The following is a 19,618-nucleotide window of genomic DNA, read 5'->3' as shown; positions in this document are numbered from 1 at the left end:
CGGCAGCATCCGCACTGTGGCAGCGCCGGGAGGGAGCAGCCTCTTCTATGCCGGGTGTAACGGAGCCGGATTAGCGCGGGCAGAGGAGGATCCGTTACAGCAGCAGGAGCCGGCCCTTTCCCAGCACCTGTCGTGCTGGAGCCCGTTCAAAGGACACGCCACTGCCGCCTGTGCCCCGCGGGCCGGGATGCGCAGACCCGCCCAGGGGACAGCCCCGCACAGCACCCCCGGGAGGGCTGGCACCGGCCACGCAGCGCCCCGGGACATCCCATGGGCTGGCCTGGCTGAGGTGGACACAGCCCAAATGGCCAAGGGCTTCCAAGGCGCCCATAGGTGACACAAGGTGGCCACTTTGTGTCACCCCACAGGGATGGTGGCTGGGAGCAATCAGTGACAGTGCTGGCCCCCATAGTAATGAGCTGTGGCAGCTCCATGAGCACAACGTGGCACCCAAGGGCATGGCCATGAGCCCCCGAAGTAGAACTGACAGCAGTTGGGAACCGGGCACCGGCTGCAGCATCCTCTGGAAAGACACTAATTTCCTGCAAAATGAAGAGTTTTGGAGATCAAGGAAAGAAACAAAGGAGCTGGGAACTCCTGGAGAGAGCAGGCATCATCAGCCCTGCTGAAGGTGCTGCCTCATCCCAGGGCATGGCCTGGCAGTGCTGAAACCTCGGCACGGAAAACCCGTGGGCTGCTCCATGGCAGGGCTGCAGTGGCCACGAGTGGAGCTGGGTGAGGGCACAGCCATGGCCATGCAGGGCGCTGAAGCCATCAGATTCCCCAGGGCTACACTAGGTTCCCCACTCAACAGAACCCCATTTAAGCCTTGGAACCTTAAGGTGAGGAAAGCCTCGCCCACAGGGGCGCGCAGGCAGCTGCCTGCTGCTGGGGTGGAGGCAGGCAGGGGGTGCAGCAGGAACCCCTGGTAACTGGACCCAGCGCTCCCCGGTGGGCGCTGCCAGGGGGGAGCTCTCCAGTGATAGCGACTATTAAAAACCCAGGACATCATCTGTCATGTCAGGGCAGCAGGAACAGCCATGCAGGCTGCAGGGGAAGGGCTCGGCCCCTCACTGCAATGGTGCTCCTCTGGGGGGGACAGGGGAGGCCGGGGCTCAGGGATGGTGACAAAGCAGCGAGAGCAGCTCCCAGTGCCCCCAGAGAGGCTGGAATTATCGGGGGCTCCTCCTGTGCTCTGTCCCGCAGCCACATGGAGCTCAAGTCCTGCCAGACCCTGAGCCCATCTGCTCCCACATGGGACTCGTGTGTGGCCACCACCACAGGCAGTGGTGGCATCCCAAGACGCTGCTGCTCAGGCACGGGGCGCTCACACTCCAGCCCTCACAGCTCAGATTTGGTGCCTCAAGGAGCCCAGCTCCACGCTGGAGGTGCTGAGCCTCCTTCTTCCCAAGGTCAGGAACAGGACCTGGGCTGTGATGAGAACCACCAGGGAGCAGGCACACGGCTCCAACAGCAGTACCAATGCAGTTGTGCTCCTGCAGCTCTCAGGGATGGTGGCACCCACAGCGCCTGCTCCCAGCACAGCCACTGCTCCGGTGGCAAGCAGGAGCCCCCCCAGCTCGGCCTTCACAGGGAATGCCAGCGGGAATGACCGGCTAACGCCATGCTCAGGGCCTCTGCCCACTGACTGTCATCGCCAACATACAGTTTGGAATCACCTTTCCCAGAGCTGCCAGGCACCTGGAGGCCACCAATGTCATTCAAGGCAAACACTGCCACCACTCTACCAGCCTTCAGCTCCACACTCCCAGCTAATCCCAGGCAGAAGGAGCACATCCACGCACCGGGACCGGTTGGTGCAGTGGAAGCTGGGATAAAATCCTCCAAGGAGAGCAGGACCTGCCTTCCCAGGGCCCCTGCAGCCTTACACACTCACCAGGACTGGTGTCTGGGTGTGAAGCCTTAGGACAAGGGAAGGAAGCAAAGTGAGAGCAGACACTGCAGTGCTGGGGAGCCATGGAAATGGCTCTTCAAAGGTGACACGTGGAGGATGAGCGTCACACTATTACATGGCAAAATTCATTGGTGGGTAAAAGGGAAATAAACTGAAAACCATCCCCTCAAAGACATGCAGTGAAGGGCAATAGCTGCTGCATACCAGGATTTCAGGTACCTCGATCCAACAACCCACACCTCAGCAAGCAACACAGCGTTCCAGGAGCAAACCCAGCCACCACCAAGGCTTCTCAGAATGGGGCTGGGTTTTTCTCCCTCCCCATTCAGGAGCTTAAGCCAGAGTCCACCTTGGCTGCAGCTGGAAAACAGCCTGTCCCGGGCTGTCTGGCGCAGCACCAAGCACGCGGCTCCCTAGCGACGTGGTTGTCACAACTCAGCAGCACTCTTTAACCTTTCTGCTCTCCACGGCGAGGGAGGTTCTCACACACCCGGCCCGGTCCCGGGAAACCCAACACCCGGCTAAATTGAGAACAACATCCCACCTGAACCCCAGCCACGGCGCTGCAACGGGAGCCAAGCGGCCAGCCCGGCCCCACGGGACCGACCCGGCACCTCGCTGCTTCCCTCAGCACCCCCAGGACTTCCCCGGCCGAGCTGCCTCCGTGTTGTGGCAGGGCCCATGGAAGTCATGGGGAAAGAGAAGGAAATATCCCAACAGCAAAAGAGCTTCCAGAGTTATGCAGCATCTCCAGGGTGCCCCGTGGCTGCCAGCAGTGACACCACGGAGCAGCCAGTGTGGATCCAAAGCACCAGCACATGCCCATGCGGAGCTTTGTGCCAGGCCACGCTGGCAGCCAACAAGGTATAGCAGTGGAGAGGCAAGCGAGAAGCAAAGCTGTGGGTTTGAAAGCATCATCAAGGCTTTTCATAAGAATCCCATTCACCAGCTAATAAGATCTTGCCCTTCTCAGCCACCCTTCAACATGTAAGTCCAGGGAAACATCATCTGCCTTCAAGCTCCAGTTCTAGTCCAACTTCAGCAAATTGCTTTGTAACAACTCAACTAGAAATGCATCAGAGGAAGACTCTGTACCCAGCTCCAGCTCTCCTGAATTATCCCTCCATCCATTTGCTCTCAAATCACAGAGGTGATGAGGTGTGAGGCCTGAACACAGGAGTATTTTGCAGAATCCACACAGCAATACGGGTTTTACATGTTTGCCAGCCTGCCCTGAGCCCAGGGCATGTGCTGAGGCAGCACTCTGAAATCCCAGCCTCCTGCCCCAGTCCTCGAACGTTATTCTCCCATTTATACTCCCCTGGCTCTGGGAATGGCTCCTGCCCCCATTTCCCTGTTGAAGCCTCAACCAAACCCTGACATTCGGCTCCTCCAGGGCACCCATCTTTTACATGTTCCACACCAGAGCAGTTTTCCAGCACGTCAGCACTTTCCTCCTAAGAGGAGGACAGGTTACACTGACAGCCGCCTGCGGGATTCCACATGGTGACCCCAGAGAGCTCCTCCACACCCTTGTAGGGCACGGCAGCCCCCGGCGCCCCTGTGCTGCATCTGCAGTGCCTGAGGACTAGAGGAGGCCGTGCTTGCAGGAGGAGGTAATGCCTTTTATTAGACCCAGTGAGAGGCTGACAAGCTGTCAGGCACACAAAGCCTTCCTCAGGGCTGCAGCAGAGCCCATGTAGGGCCATCACGGAAATCCTTTGCTCCATCCTTGTGGGCTTGGCATCTGCTCCAGCTCAGCAGCCTTGTTATCTCGCTTGCCTTCACGTTCTTCCCCAGCTCATCATCACTGAGGCTTTCCTGACTCACCATAGGTATGAGCTGACACTTGAGGCTGCAGCAGTTTCCTTGACTGCACCATCGAGGTCCTGTGATGTCCCCATGCAGCAGATCACACAGAGCAGCTCCACTGGGACAGGAAGGTGAAGGCAGTGCAAGGGACAATCCACAGCCCTCTGGTGAGCCCAACAGGTCTTTGTTTTCAGGAGAGGATCATTACAAGTCATTCCCTGCACCTCAGCAGGGCTGGCACAGGTAACTCTGACAAGCAGCTTTGTTGCTGCTGACAGCTGTCCCCCCATTATTCTCACCTCAGTGATGTGGGGATACCAGCAAAGCCAGTAACACACAGCTGAAGGCATCCTGGGGGACTGGTCAGCCTTCCAGGCCAAGCTCTGCCAGTCACATGAAGATGCTCAAGAGAAAGTAAGGAAAAGGTAAAACTGCAGCAAAAAGGAGCCTTGTCTCTTAGCACACTGGCTGTCACAGGGTCACTCCTTCTTCCACACCAACACACTTCCTCATCCCTCCTTGTCCTCCAATTCCTCAGTTACTAACATCAGTACCTTTATTTGTCTGTCTTTAAGGAATTCCTAGTGTTCCACCAGGTGTGACTTTCCTCTCTCAATCCAAGCAGAGAAGTCCGATGTGGGTGCTCGGTGAAGCTCACTGCTCACTGCAGCTGCTCTCCTGCAGTGACAGCCCTTGAGCACTGCACTTCCTATAACTCCCTCACTTCTTCAACCAAAAACCTGAATAAAAGGCCACAAACTCTAATAATACTCCTCAAATATTACCCAAATTCAGAGGGAATAAAACCAAACGTTTGCCATAACCCCCAAACCAGAACCAGCTTATCCTACCTGGACACACTCATTCTAAGCTTCCCATGTTTTCCTCTGTTCAGAACAGCCCAGCTCACATGGGCTCCAGCAAGTGATAAAGGCAAGAGACCCAAAAGCATGGGAGAAGCAAAGCCTCAATGTCTCTGCAGCCATGGGAAGCCAGGCCAGCCCAGGGAGCCTTACACAATCCCAAGCCTCAAGCAGAGGGCTTGCTCTCCTTCTTCCCACCGGCAGCTTCAAGCACAGCTCCCACCACCTGCCACACCAGCCTTTTCCTGCAAGTCCCTTTCTACATCACACCATCCCCCATGTCAGCAGAACAGTAACAGCAAACCAGGCACATCAGTGAGCAGCAGCATCTGAGAGCATCGTTTGGATGTAGTTGTACCCCTAACCCCTTCTTGCCCTCACAGAGCCTTTTGGAGTTATCTTTCTTGCTAAGACAAGTCCAAGGAAGGGCCTTAAAACAATCTTACAAGGTAAGGAACCATCCTTAGTAAGTTTTAATCTAAGTTTGATCACCTCTCCACAATGCTGGAAGTTCTGCCCTCCAGCACATTGGAGCACTTGATCTATATTTAGTTCTGGTTGCACTAGACTGGTGAGGAGATGACGTGTCTTCAGCCAAGAGAAGGGCACTGGCAGGAGCCAGGGAGGCAGCTCTCAGACACTCATTTGCCAGTGAAGCAATTGCCCAAAAAGAATGACTTCAGCTATAAAACAGGAGAAGGTTTAATGTTTGCATATACACAGAGAACTATAAAGTGTGGGCAAGATTCATATTAGTGCTCGTCTGAACAAACATCAACAAGAAAGGTCAGACCTGCAATATGCTGGTTTGCAGAAGCCCCACATTGCTTAACACAAATCAAGCTTAATACAAACTAATTATTAATAATTAGAAACCCAGAAAGAGACATTTGAAACCAATAGTTAGATGTACAAAGACATGGCGGCTCTTCCAGATGCACACAGGCCCTTTAGCAACAACTCTTCTGTAGGAGAGGGATTCAGCCCACTAGCAAGAGTGAGCCATCAGGTTAGGAGTTTTATTTAGTTCGGGTACACAATATTTGTATACAAGCTCAAAACCTGGTTTAGTCTTTAGGGAGCAAGAGGTGGGGAGGTGAAGCAAGGCCATGTGGCAGGGCCTGTTGCTGCGCCTCAGCCACCTGCCTCAGGTGGAGGTAAACTACTCAAGAGAACAATAATGGAACCAGGTTGAGACTGAGCAGTCACATAAGAACAACTGTTCCCTCTCTACCAAGAGAGCAGAGAAAGATGGGATCTCCCCCGTGCCATCACATGGATGTGGATCAGCACCGGAATCTATCCGAGAAGTTGGGAGACTTTGGCGTGGTCAGCGGCTGTTCACTGGACTTCACTTCTACACTGCGGTATTTGCGTATTGGGTTTGCCTTGTGAACCTGTGAAACCAGAAATCAAGGGTGAAATGAAGGAAACTGCTGAGTTATGATGAAGCTGAACCTTGCAGGTGAGTGGCACTGGAGTGAGTGACCATGAACACGCACAGCAGCTCTGGGGCAGTGGGTTTCAGAGATCAATCTGCTCCAGTGACAATACGTACAGCTCCAAAAACCAGTCACCTCAGCAGAGCTGCCTTTTGGGTGTTCAAGACCAGTTGTAAAGTTAACAAGGAATCAGTTTGTAAGAGGGAACCTTAGAAGAGTCTTAAGGCAGCTCCACATTGACATTAGCTCATTTAGTCTATTCACACATCCCCATGGGTTACTCTACGGCCCCTGTTCAGGAACAGCTCACTTACCATTTCTTGCCTTAGCTTAGCAACTTCTTCCTTCTCACGCTCCTCTTGCTCCTGCCTCGCCTTCTCTTGAAGCCTCTCCTTTATGGCTTCTTTGTCTGCCAAGTGTTTTTCAAACTCTTGCCGCTCTTTAGCCCTTTTTTCTGTTGCCAGCTCAAAGCTTTCAGGAACTACAGAACCAGAAAGGCTCTCTAAGTTCAGAAATAGAGGAGATAACATTGGTGCAAAGGCAGTCAGGTAAAGCAAAGCAGTTCTAGTGTCATGGAAGCCTCCCTCTGGAGTGCTTCACCTTGCAAGGGTAGTTAGTAGATACCTCCAGCAGTGTTACTGCAGACATTACCCCATCATGGGTGTTCTCATAGGAGGGAGCAAGCACACACAATTGTTAGTACAAACAAGCTTTGGGCTAGTTTATACCCTACAAAACTTAGTCTACCCCAAGCTGTAGATACCTTCATCTCATTAGAGATGGGAGGAAAAGACTGACAGCTGCTGCAGAAATGCCAGCTGTCCCCACAGGGAGCTCCTCACACTCTATTTACCCTTCCCCCAAGCAGGCACACATCAATCACCCCCCAATTGCAGCATAGCTGCTAAATACAGCTGCCAGGTTAGTGCAGGACAGGGGCAGCAGAGAGGAAACTCCCCCGCTCTCTGGGGACACAAGCTGTTAGGGAATTAGTTGATTAAGTGCAAGGCACTACTGGCTGTGCTGATAAAGAGGAGGCAACAGCCAGTCTAAACATCATTTAATTGCATGAGCTACCAGCCAAGCCTGTGTAGCAAGTACTGCACCTGATAACAGCTTATTCTGCTTCTTGGGCACAAAAGGCTCCTGGTACACCACTGTGTTGGGACCAGCTTTAAAACAAGCCGCCTCTTTCTGCCTTTTCAAGTCTTCTTTAAGCTGCAAGAGAAAAGAGCCCATCAAGTGCCAGCTATAGCAAAAAGACCCCTGCCCACCAGCACTCCCAACATTAGAAAAGCCATCTTGACTTTGATCAAATCATTGGCACGGAAAATTGTATTAAAGCCAAAAAGTTGCATCACTTGTTCATTCCAGTTACTTTTGCCAAGAAATAGCCTGAAAACTGAAGAAAGTTTCAGGAGTCCACTGCAGAGTTCACAGGAGAAGAGCAGTGTATTATTTATATGTCAATAAATCCCCAATCAGAGAGATGGTCAAAGGGATCCAGTTGCAGAAGATCCCCCACAGCTGTGGTAAATCCCATCACTCACCATAAAGGGAGATAAAGTGCCCCAAAGCAACCCACCAATCCTTAACCCATAGCACAAGTCTCATGCCAAGGACAGAAGGATTCATTGCTCAAGCTCAGCTCCTGATTCACCCCAAGCAGGACACCTTCTGAAGTCCATCACAACACCAAGCCTGGTCCCCCATTACCCTTCCCACCCTACCTGCTGTTTCCAGCTCTGGAGCTTGGCAGCTCCCCGCTCATCGACCTGCAGATTGAAGGGTTCAGGCTGAGTTGGCTTTTTGACCTTCTTTTCTGGCAGCTTAACATGGTCAAAGTACGGCAGAGGCAGCGCTTTGAACTTGGGCACCTGCAAGAAACAACTTTAAATATTTCCTGCCCTTTCTCAAAGGCACGAAGCTTTGGGAGTTTAACAGACAACAGCAAGAGCTGCAGATCCTTTCTGTTTAAGGAGTGGGATCCAGGGCAGCTTTTAGTTCTCACCTCTTCCTTCTGCAATTCTTCAATCTTCTTCTCCTTCTGCATTTGCCGCTCCTTGTCACGGGCATCGAAAGAGAAGGGGCAAACTTCCACATGCCTCTGCTCTGGCATTTTAGGTTTGAAGGGCACTCCATAATGTGGCATAGGATTGGCTTTGATCACAGGCACCTCCTCTTTTTCCTAAAGAGATTTTAGTGTTAGGATCCAACACAGCACCAGATTATTTTTGTAGAAAGACTGCAAGTCCTACCAAAGCCATGAATACTCAAGTTTCCTTTAACCAGAGCCAGTGCAGCATCAAGCAAACACTCTGGACACTGCAAGAATTAGTAACCCAGAAAGTACCAGTTTACAGGTATGCTGAACCATAGAGAAGCTCCTCCTCTCTCCTCCTCTCTCCAATCCACTATCAGTTCTAGTACTTATCCAAATTAGACTGGAAGTCTCTACCATCCTCCTCACAAAAGGGAAAGGAGGAAGGACTGAATGCATTCTGAAACCTGCTCCCCAGCTCCAGGGATCTAAGGAATTATGGGGACAAGAAAGGTGGTGTGTTCTCAGTAACACAATAGGAAGGGCAACATCCTTTTAGAAGTCAAAGCTGTTCATTCCCCTCATTCATAGCAGCAACTCCCAGAAACCCTCATCAGTGCCCTCGTGTTTAAACTGAGTTGTTTTATGTGAGAGTTCAGTTTCTGCTGGAGGAGTAGCAGAAGGGATGGCACAGGGGAAGATGACTGCTGGAGGAGCTGCCCAAGAGGAGGGAAGGGGCTGACCGAAGCAGACCCCCACACCCTGCAGGCAGGGGTACAGCAGGCTGGCTGCAGCACTCACCGCACAGCACCACCAGGCCTGACAACAGCCTAGTCCCAAGTTACCTTTTCTTCTTCTCTGTCAGGCATTCGGGTTCTGCTTTTCAAGGTGAAGACTGGAGACTTGGGGACTGTAACAGGAAGGGCTTTTTTCTCTGGAACACCCTGTTCAGAAGAACCAGTCAGGAGTTACCCAAGGACAAACACTACAGGAAAACAACCTGACGTAGCACAGAACATGCTCATAGCAGTTCTTCCCTACTGACAGGCAACGCTTACTGAAGGTTATTAAATACATAACACAACATAGCTGACGACATTCTGAAGCTAACTGCCACCTCAGTCCCAGGTTTAGGTATTACCCAACTTCTTACCACAACGTCCTCCAGGATTTTCGTGGGACATGGCCTGGAATGGAATTCAAAGTGCTTTTCCTCCTGCTGCTTCTTACTCTCACGCTCCTGAATCCTTTTCTCTATTTCCAACTCAAAGCCAATGGGCTGTGTGAGTGCCTTCACAGTGGGTTTCTTGGGCAGGAGTGGCCCACCCTCAAAGATTTTGTGATTGAGTTCTCGTGCTTTGAATTTGTACCTACACAGGAAAGGTGGAGACAGTCACAACATACTGTACATGGCGACATGCAGCTTCTAGCAAAAGGCTTCTCTCAGCATAAAAGAGTAATAGTAAGGTCCAGAAGGAATTGTGCCACACACACATTCCATGGTGTGCAGCTCTAGTCAGCAATTACTTGGCTTTTGAAACATCAAGATTTCAGGAAAACCTTAAAGATTGCTTTCTTGGGAATCCAAACCTTTGCCTGCAGGAGACTTTTGAAGTGTATGCAGGCTGTCCTGCTACACTGGGTTTGCTTTACTAGTCATAAGCTGTACTCAACCGAAGATCAGCTCTCCTAAGAGCGCTTCCTTCAAAATGAATTGGCTACTTCTCACATCTCTATCACAGCCATAGGACTATGCACAAGCTGAAAGAATCCCAATGTTTTTATGTTGCTCATTCTTTCACTCAAAAGGAGTATTCCTGAGAAGTGGTATTTTGGCATCCAAAAGATGTTTCCAGTGTGGTACAAATATCTCTTGAAGGACTAGAATAAACCTTTACTTACTGTTGAAGTTTCTCTATTTCCTCTGCTTCTAACTCTGCTGTAGTTTTGCAGGTGGCAGGTCTGAAGCGCTGCTTTGTCAGAAGCAATGGTGTTTTAGGGTTGGTAAATCGAGCCTTCACAGCCTTTCCTGGAGGTGGGCCTAGAAATTCAAGTCACAGAGACCAGCAGTTAATGGCAAGGCCTGCAGCAGCCACAAACTGCTCAGTAGAGCAGTCAAAGCATCTTTGTTGCTCTACCACCAGCCCTGTGGACAGCCTCCTGGCTGGACATCTCCAGGACCACTCACCTTCATCAGATTTCCTGCTCCTCAAATGGTAACGAGCGGGTGTTGTTTTTTGGAATGCTTCTACCTGCTCAGCAAGGGACACGTATTCTGATGTGTTTTCTTCAAGTTTTCTTTTGTTTCCCTGGGAGAGGTTGAAAGGTTTGGCAATAGTGGGTCCCTTCGGCATCCGCATCTGGAGACAGAACACTCTGGTCATTATGGCCATTTCACACAGGACACTGAGATGACATTTCCTTTACCTACCAATTGACAGTCTCTATCCCTTCCCTTATTGAAAAGAAAGTAACAGTTAACGTTAGACATAGACTTAAGTGCCTGAAAATGCTAATCATATTGGGAAACTGTATGAAGTGGAAGATTCAAGCATGAAGATCTGACAATTACAGGGTCCTTTAGAGTCTTAGTGGCAATGCAGATACACAGCAAGTTAACAGTTACGTTTGCCTCTCCTCTGGTCACCCTCTTTGCATGTGTGTTGCAAAAGCAGAAAGAAGGTGATGTCAAAAAGGAGTGAGCTGACTGCTGGGAAGAGCCCAGCTCTCACCGGGGAGAGAGGATGCTTCCTCAGCTCTGCTGCGAAATCCAGCTCCTTGTACTCATTCCTGGGCTGGCTTTCCACATGTTGCTTAATCCTGTTCTCCGTGCAGAAGTGGAAGTCAACTGCCTTCGTTACTTGACAAACAGCTCTCTTCACAGGTTGTCCTAAAGGAAAAAGAACATGTAAGGTCTGGAAGCCTTTTGGAGTGTGTGTGGGGAGGGTTTGGGGCGGGAAGAGTGTGTGTGTGGCATTTAATTTATAACTTGACCAGTTTTAGAGAACTCATCTGTAACCTTTCAAAACCCAATAAAACCCAAGCAAACCTTTTTTCTGGGCAGTTTAGGGGCTGATCTACATTAAAAGCCTCCTGATACTTATTACAAGATCTGTAGTGTTTGTTTTGGAAGGTGCTCACACAGCTCTGTGCCGCACTCTCCAGCCCAGCCCAGCTGCAGTTCAGGTACTCACCTGCTCCAGCAATCGCTGCTTTCAGAGACTCCTCGTTCTTCTTCCTCAGCTCCATAACCTCCCGCTGGAATTGCTGCATCTTTTCCAGCTCCTGCTCCTCTGTACTCTTCAGCTTGCCAGAATGATTGGTCCTCCTGCAGAAGCATGTTAAAGGCTGAGACATGTCTTCCTGATTCACCGGTTATTGGCATGATGTTAGTGCAAGGAACATGCTTATCTCTCACTTCATGGCAGGAGCATCGTTACAGAGGTATATTTTCTATAACAGATCTGGTTGGATTTTGTTTGATCAGAAAGCTCACAGCTAACTGCTGTTCTGCACACCCACATGCTGTATGAACACTTCACCATCAGCAAGAATGGCTTTCGCCTGAAGTTAAAACCAAAAGCTTTCCTTTGCACCGGTTCAGCTGGTGAAGTACATTTCATCCTAATGTTGTTTGCCTTGGTCTGGTGTTTACTAAATGTGATACCACCACATGCTAAGTTGAAGCTGAAAACACTCTAGCCAGGGCTGTCACCTAAATCAACTGCGATTAGCACAAGTCACAAGAAAGGTACGTACTTTAACATGGTTGGTGTGGAGGGCATGGTCAGTTTGCTTCTCCCTCTTGCTGGGGACAGGCCAGGATTCTGCAGGGCCTCTCTCTTGGTGGATCCTTCTGTCAGCTTCTCTCTGCTGCTAGAACTAAGGTAGCAAGTTATCATCTTAGAATCACAGAATGGTTTGTGTTGGAAAGGACCTTAAAGCTCCTCCAGTTCCAACCCCCTGCCACGGGCAGGGACACCTTCCACTAGAGCAGGTTGCTCCAAGCCCCTGTGTCCAACCTGGCCTTGAACACTGCCAGGAATGGGGCAGCCACAGCTTCTCTGGGCACCCTGTGCCAGCGCCTCAGCACCCTCACAGGGAAGAGCTTCTGCCTCAGAGCTCATCTCAATCTCCCCTCTGGCAGGTTAAAGCCATTCCCCTTGTCCTGTCCCTACAGGCCCTTGTCCAAAGCCCCTCTCCAGGTTTCCTGGAGCCCCTTTAGGCACTGGAGCTGCTCTAAGGTCTCCCCTTCTCCAGGCTGCCCCAGCCCAGCTCTCTCAGCCTGTCCCTAGAGCAGAGCTGCTCCAGCCCTCGCAGCATCTCTGGGGCCTCCCCTGGACTGTGACAAACCACTCCAGTTAACTGTGCTCCAAACGAAAGGCCAGCTGCAGTGCTCACCCCATGCATAACGCCCTGACACTGGTGAGTTCCAAGCTGTGCCAGACCAGCCTTACCTCAGCACAGGCCCAGGGACAGAGTGCCTGGTTTTCCCTGGTGCTCTGGGGCTGTAGAAGGCAAATGCATTACTGAGTTATGGGAACTGTGGCTGTTCTGGAGGAGGCAGATCTACTGTAGCTCATCCAGGTCCAGCAGTGTTTAAAAGATCACACTTCAATTTTGTGACCTCAAGCTTATCACCATATGGTATCTTAGTGGTTAAATTTGAGACCTATTTTGGCTGTGACTTTTTCCTACCTTATGACTGCAGCCCAGTGACTTCCTGATGGACAAGTTAAGCCCAATTTCAAGCTAGCTGAGACACTGAGGATGGAGCAAGAAGCTTCAGAAACCCAAGCTTGTGTCATGCACATCTCTACCTCTAAATAGTGTTTCCTTCAGGTCTTACAGCCATTTCTTCTTGTTTATGAAACCAGCATCAGGAATCAGGTTTCAGTCTCCTCCTTCCTGCAAGAACCCTCTCACCATGTGTAAATCCTTCCCAATGGAACAGTTGTATCCCCCTTCCCAGCCCCAAACAGAAGGACTTTGATGACGTACATTCTCCTTTTCTTTGGAGGTGGAACCTCTTCCTTATTAGCCAAGGCATTTCCCTCTGCTTTGACTCTAGCTGGCTGGGTGTGCTGCTGTGCTTTTCTCTGCCTTGTGGCCTGTCTTCTGCCCGCTCTGGAGTAGAACAGAAAACAGAGGTCAGCTTTCCCACAGCTCTGAGAAGACACAGGATCCACATAACACTTTTTACACCAGTGCACCCCCTAACTCCAGCATGCCCCTATGCAAATTGGCTGTTTAACACAAAAATCCAAATGCAGCATGAATTACTTGAGGTTAGCAATCCATAAACTTAATGTGCTTTGGGATATATAAGCATAGAGAACCCCTTGCACTTATATCAGGAATGAGTTCTGCCCAAGTCCAGCAGATAAACAAAGAAACTTTATCAGCCACTTCAGTTTCAGATGTCCTCACATTCCAAGAGCTCCTGGTGCTGCTGAGCCTCGTTTGACAAGTATGTGAGACACTGCATTACATTTCCACCCTGGAGATGGTCCCTCCAGCTCAGCAAGCAGATCAGCCATACCAGTATAAGATATCTTGCTGAAGATCTTCAGGCCTCCAGGATGCCCCAAGAACAGCAAGAACTGCAGATCCTGGAGGCACAGACCTGCTTAGTTACAGTCATCAACACGACTACAAGTAATTCACCTTTGAGGGGCCTCTGCAGGAGCAGCAGCTCTCCAGCTCGTCAAGGATCCAACGATATTCTGAGGAACGTCATGGGCCTGCACACATTCTGCTTCACCATCCCCTTCAGTGCGGCTTTCACCTGAGGACAGTCACAAACACCAACTCCTATACACACATACGCACACGGGCACAGAAGAACGCTCCAGTGAAGCCACATGAGACCTTGCCAGATAACATACAAAGATGGTCCCACAAAAGCCAGGCTGAGCAGGTAACATCTCTCCCCTCACACCACGCCAGCTTACCCATCGTTATTTCTTGTGATGTGACAGACAGAATAATATCAGGCTTTGAAAAAGCAGGGTTGCTCTGAGAGGCATTTGCCATGTTTGCTGCAGGAGGGACGTTCTCCAGGTTGGCCTTTTGGTCTGTGAGGAGAAAGACACTTTCGCTGTGTGTTTTTAATACCTCACAATATCATTAGGATGTTAACAGCCATCTGACAAGGCAGAGATGACAATCAAAGTTTAAATACAAAAACACCCCCAGGCATGAGGAATGATGCAGTGAACAACAGGACTAATCAACTGGCACAGGAGGCCCAAAACAAGGATCACGCCAAGCCCTCGCCCAAAGAGAAAACGGAGCCAGGAGCTGGAAGCAACTTACCAAACCAGGAGTCTGCGTTGGGTACATCACCATCCTCGCTCAGAGTCGCGAAGTTGATGCAATTGTTTGGGACATCAAAGGAATAGCGAGATTCCGGGCAGGACATCTTCCCCTGCAGCCGTCCCCGCGAGTCCCACTCGCACTCCTTTAGAGACCAAGCACTGCTCACCTGCTAAACCAAACCCAAGGCAGTGTCAGCTCAGCCATTCCCCACCTCTCTTCCTCTGCACAGCTTCTAGAGATAGACACAGGACAGATTTTGTCCCTGCCTTGTAATTCCCAGCCTTTGGACGCAGTATTTCCTAAGCAACACAGCTTTTCACTCTACTGCTGATAGGCAAAGCTGAGACTTCACCATTGTTGACATTGGCAGGTTCAAAACTCTTGGAAGGATCAAGTTTTGAAGGTTTTCTGTATAGCTATAGGTGCCAGAAATGTGTTTTTTAAAGGGAAATACAAAGCTTTCCCAAGGAGTGACCAGTTTGCCTACTTACCCTACACAGAGTTCTTACCCTCGCCAGGGCACAGGTTTGTGAAGCAAGAGCCCAGTGATGAGGCTGACCCTGAGCACTGCACAGCGCAGCCTTTCTCCTGCCGAAGGGCTACAAACAAGAGTGAATGACACAAACGTGCTCTTCTGCAGAGCAAATTGATGTACAAAGCAGGAAGAGGGTTCTGCAGAGTATTGCTACTGGGCAAGAAGTAGGAAGAAGGGCAGTGTAAGGCCCTTGCTGCATTCCAGGGCACTACCCCAGGCTGGCCAGGCTATAAACAAGCCAAGCTCTGTGTCAAGAACAGGCCCTGCAGTTATTTAGTGGAGCACTGACAGCAGGAGGGGTCCCTGTGTCAACGGTGATATTAAACCCCAGGGAACAGCAACAAAGCCAGTGACAATGTTCTAAACCCTCAAGTTGTAACAAACCCTTTATTTTGTAAAGGTGTTTTCATGATGCCTCACACAGCTGCAGGGCAAAGCCCTTGAGGATGCATTCCTTATCAAACACTCCCTGAGGAAATCACCTGAACTTCGCTTTGATGAATCCAAGCAACTTCTAAAGCAGCGTATCCTTAATCTGCAAGGTCTCAGACCCAAACCATCTGTCCGGGCAGACCACACATCGTTCAACCCACACGGTACACACCATAAGATGTTCAAGAGTAAATCAAGGCAGCAGTCTGGAGGTGCCCTGCTCCTGGGGACGGCTGCACGGAGAAGCCTGCAGCTCCCCATCAGCTACACGGCTGTGAGGACATCAAGGTAGGACCCAAAGAAGGCAAATAGAAGAACCGGAGCCAAAACCAACTGTAACGGAGCTGGAGACGGGGCTGGAACCGAATGCTTTCCTACTGCCCTTCATCAAGATAAGGTTTCTGTCAACACTATCCACTTTTTAAAAATCAAATGCGTCATCTGCATTCCTCCCTCACCCTCCCAGTGCCCGGAGCCGGAGCTCGGGAATCATGTTTCACAGCTACTCATGTCCATTACTGCTGCTTCCAGCTTTTCACTGTGGAAAGTCCATATTCTGTCACAACATCAGGACCCGTCTCTCCCCCTCCCTCCGTCCCAGACAACAGCGAATAGTCATGGAAAGAAAGGGAGCGCATCAATGCCATGGTTTCATACTCCAAGTTTCTGGAAAGAGCCAGTTGGGAGGTGAAAGTTGTGGTGACTGAGCTGCAGAGGGTCTGTGTCAGTCAGATGAGCTCCCGGCATCCGCTCCTCAAATCCCTGCGTATCCCGGAGCGCCGCACGGAACGGGAGGAGCCGCAGTGCACCGAGAGGCATCTCACTCCTCCAGCCACGGGCTCAGCCTGGGACACGGCTCCTGTCAGCTGGGAACGTTCCGGTGATTTATCACTGCGATATGTCCACTGCAACACTCCCGAGATCGGAACAGGCGCCGCCGAGCTGCTGCCCACCCCCTGGAAGCATTTCCATACAATCCCAGTCTGATTTGGGGTGGAAAGGACCTTAAAGCTCATCCAGCTCCAACCCCTGCCACGGGCAGGGACACCTTCCACTAGAGCAGGTTGCTCCAAGCCCCTGTGTCCAACCTGGCCTTGAACACTGCCAGGGATGGGGCAGCCACAGCTTCTCTGGGCACCCTGTGCCAGCGCCTCAGCATCCTCACAGGGAAGAGCTTCTGCCTTAGATCCAACCCAAATCTCCCCTGTTTCAGTTTAAACCCATCACCTCTTGTCCTACCACTCCAGTCCCTGATGGCCCCTGCTCATCCTCGTGGCCTCCTCTGGACTTGCTCCAACAGCTCCATGTCTTTCTTACCTTGAGGACACCAGAACTGCACAGAGTGCTGCAACCGGGTTCTCACAGGAGCAGAGTAGATGGGGAGAATCCCCTCACCTGACCTGCTGCTCACACTGCTTTTGATGCAGCCCAGCACACGGGTGGTTTCTGGGCTCAAGCACACACTGAACCTGGCTCATGTTCAGTTTCTCATTGACCAAACCCCCAAGTCCTTCTCCTCAGGCTGCTCTGGATCACTTCTCCACTCAACCCGTATTTGTGCCTGGGATTGCCCCGACCCAGGTGTAAAACTGACCGTGATTTGGATGGCAGAACCACCATTATCTCAATCTCCCCTTTAAACACAGGAGGCAAAATTCCCTCTCCACACTGGGGCACTCTTCCACCAGAAGCGAGGTGCAGAAACTTCTCCTCATTAATAGGGACACCTGCTAATGAGCAGGCACTGTGTGCACCTATCAGACTGGTTACACACCGTAACCCCTCAGAGCTCCGGTGTCGATTTGAAGTGTCACCCTGCTCTCCCCACATCCACCACCCTCCGCATCGACACGAGTGTCCGCAGAGCGTCGCAGGGAGCCGGGCAGGGAACCCTCACCCTGTCCTGCAGGATCAGCTTTCTCCTGCTTCACAGGAGCTGCTCACACCCCGCTGGTGCTCAGGAGGAGGACCTGGTCCTCTCCTTCCCAAACCAGCCCAGATCCCTTCAGTAAAAGAGACTCTCTAAAACCTTAATGCTCTTTCCAGGGCTGCTCCTCTCGCTTACCCACAGACTGCCCAGAGCAGCACAGCCGTGTCCCCACAGAGGAACTGGTGAAGGGTTCCTCTGCACATCAGGTTTCTTCTGAGTAACTACACTTTGACACGTTCCAGGAGTGCCTTGGCCTGCTTTACATTAGTTAGCTTTGAAAAAGGATTAAGCTAAATTGAAACAAGCATTCCCATCCCAGAATAAGCCTGATCCAACAGCAAGTGCAACAGGTATTTCAGAATAACTTCACACCTCACTGTAATCCATATTAGCTTCGAAATGCCAACACGATTCCATCATGGATGCACTCAGCATCGTTTTCTCAATGTAGCTGTTAATTTATTGCCCAAAACATTTCTGCCACCCAAGGCTGGAGAGGAGGAACTCCACCCAGAGCTGTGCAGCACGGGCTTGCTGCACCACGTCAAGCTCCACACCAAGCACATTGTACCAGACTAAAAAGGATGTTCTGAGTTACTTCAGCAGATAAATCTGATGCCAGGTGACCCACAGGCCTCAAAACCCAACACGGGCAATTGGGAACAGGCAAGAGAAGCTTCCCAGAGGCTGAGGGAGCTGCACAGCAACGTGCTGCAGCAATTCCAGTGCCTTCTGCTGGGTGCTCAACACCAGCTGCACTAACCAGGCAACTAATTTAATCCAGCCTGGCAGGTTCTTTATTGTCCTACAGCCCAAAGCTTTTCCTCCCTTTTATAGGGACAATTATCCAGAGTTCCCAGATGCTTTTCAGGCGTTAATATGTGAATTGGACCATTACAAAGGGCTGGAAACTGTCTCTCCATAGGCACAGTTTTGTCACCACAGCCTGGTGGGAAGCTCCCACCACAAAGCACCTGAACAACTCAAGCGTGATGCCAGCAACCACTAACAGGACTCATCCCTGCTCTTCCCTGGGTTAAGTGAGGATCTGCACCTTCTCCTTTCTCTCTGCTGCTCCTCCCTCCTTGTGTGCTTTTCCACAGCACGGAATCAACCCTGAATTCATCACCCCAGGTACAGAACAGAGGCAACGCTGCTGTTCCACCACGATACTCAACCTGGGAGACAAAGCCTTTGCTTTTACACAGACAAGAGGTGAGCAGGCAGAGAGCTTGCCTACGGCACAAGGAGCAAGGTGCTGGAGCTGAGCTTTCCCTGGAGCAACCTTTGCTCCGCCATGGGCCCAGCCCCGCGTCCTTTCCGAGAGCCCAAAATAACCAGCCCTGACGCCTCACGCTCCATAAACGAGGTCCCACAAGTCTCAGAAGATGGAGCAGCCTAAGAATAACTGTTCAAGGAAAAGAACATTATTTTTAGCCGGTATAACCTCGACTTATTGTTAGGTTAAGTTGAGGTTCCTCTAGTTTTAAAAACGCGCTGGATAAAAATAGCCTCCTTGATACCCTTCCTGTTACTCAAGCCGGGTTTTGCCCGGGGTGCTTCCCTCCTTTTCCAAGAAGCAGGATTTACTCTGAGCAAAGGCAGCGCCGGTTGATTCTTCGCTCCGAACTGGAGACACAAACTCCTCCAGGCTCTGAGCAGCGGGTGCAAAGCAGCCCTTGATGACAGCGCGGGCCGCGCTGGCACCGCCACAGCGCTCTGCTCGTGCTTCACCCGAACACCCCGCTCCAGCACGGCGAGCTCCCGGGAGGGAGCCCCCCACCGCCGCCCCTACGGAGCTCCCGGCGCGTCCCGCCCGACACCCACCGGCTGCGGACAAGGGCCGAGAGCCCCGAGCCTCCGCTTCCCAGCCACGCCCGCCGGACCCACGTTACCGGCACCCGGGCACGGAGCAGACCCGCGGCCCCAACACCCACCGGATCTCAGGTAGGGCCGCAGCCGCGGCCGCCGCCCAGTAACGGACACCGGCCCGTGCAGGTGGGACGAACCCGCAGCAGGGGGAAGGGAGCCGCCCGGTGATGCCCGGTCGCCCCCAGCCGCTCGGCCCTTACCTCCGCGCCGCGGCCGCCCTGCGCGGCGCCTCCACCAGCCGTCGTTAACGGATTTCAAACGGGGCTTGTTGTTCCGAACCGACCAATCAACGCCTCGGGAACGCCCTTGCTGAGTGCCGATTGGGCGGGCCGCCAAGAGGCCAAAGAACCCGGATGAGCAAACCCCACCCTGCACAAGCGCCAGCTGCTCGCAAAGGCTGACGGGAAATGTAGTTCTAGAGCGCACCAAGCCACAGCGTGGAGGCGGGATGCAAA

General features: G+C 51.7%; 1 protein-coding gene across 4 annotated transcripts; it reads right to left on the bottom strand.

Moving 5' to 3' along the window:
* Positions 1-5,274: 5,274 nt before the first annotated feature.
* TPX2 (TPX2 microtubule nucleation factor) lies at positions 5,275-19,493 on the bottom strand. 4 transcript variants are annotated; one of them, XM_030503053.1, is made up of 17 exons: positions 19,364-19,493; positions 14,392-14,563; positions 14,028-14,150; positions 13,741-13,861; positions 13,075-13,200; positions 11,833-11,955; positions 11,268-11,401; positions 10,806-10,963; positions 10,262-10,433; positions 9,976-10,114; positions 9,227-9,443; positions 8,919-9,017; positions 8,044-8,220; positions 7,763-7,909; positions 7,139-7,250; positions 6,347-6,513; positions 5,275-5,987 (listed from the first exon to the last, which is right to left on the bottom strand). In XM_030503053.1, the coding sequence occupies exons 2-17, from the start codon at positions 14,495-14,497 to the stop codon at positions 5,877-5,879; spliced, it is 2,232 nt and encodes a 743-aa protein (XP_030358913.1). In that variant the 5' UTR covers positions 14,498-14,563; positions 19,364-19,493; the 3' UTR covers positions 5,275-5,876. The 4 variants fall into 4 exon arrangements, with proteins under 4 accessions (XP_030358913.1, XP_030358911.1, XP_030358912.1 ...); XM_030503051.2 differs by having other exon boundaries at positions 6,347-6,534; positions 19,364-19,448; XM_030503052.2 differs by having other exon boundaries at positions 5,540-5,987; positions 6,347-6,534; positions 14,392-14,560; positions 19,364-19,492.
* Between the last annotated feature and the right edge of the window lie 125 nt (positions 19,494-19,618).

The sequence above is a fragment of the Strigops habroptila genome, chromosome 13 (genome assembly GCF_004027225.2).
Source record: "Strigops habroptila isolate Jane chromosome 13, bStrHab1.2.pri, whole genome shotgun sequence".
Taxonomy (NCBI): Eukaryota; Metazoa; Chordata; class Aves; order Psittaciformes; family Psittacidae; genus Strigops; species Strigops habroptila.
The sequence above is the reverse complement of the archived record's forward strand: the minus strand, read 5'-3'. Positions and strand labels throughout refer to the sequence as shown.

Coding starts and splice junctions, on each gene's coding strand:
- TPX2 (XM_030503052.2), bottom strand. CDS start 14,497: ATGTCCTGCCCGGAATCTCGCTATTCCTTTGATGTCCCAAACAATTGC. Junction 10,434..10,805: donor GGAAGCATCCTCTCTCCCCG/GTGAGAGCTGGG, acceptor TTCTGTCTCCAG/ATGCGGATGCCGAAGGGACC. Junction 8,221..8,918: donor CTGACAGAGAAGAAGAAAAG/GTAACTTGGGAC, acceptor AAATCTCTTTAG/GAAAAAGAGGAGGTGCCTGT.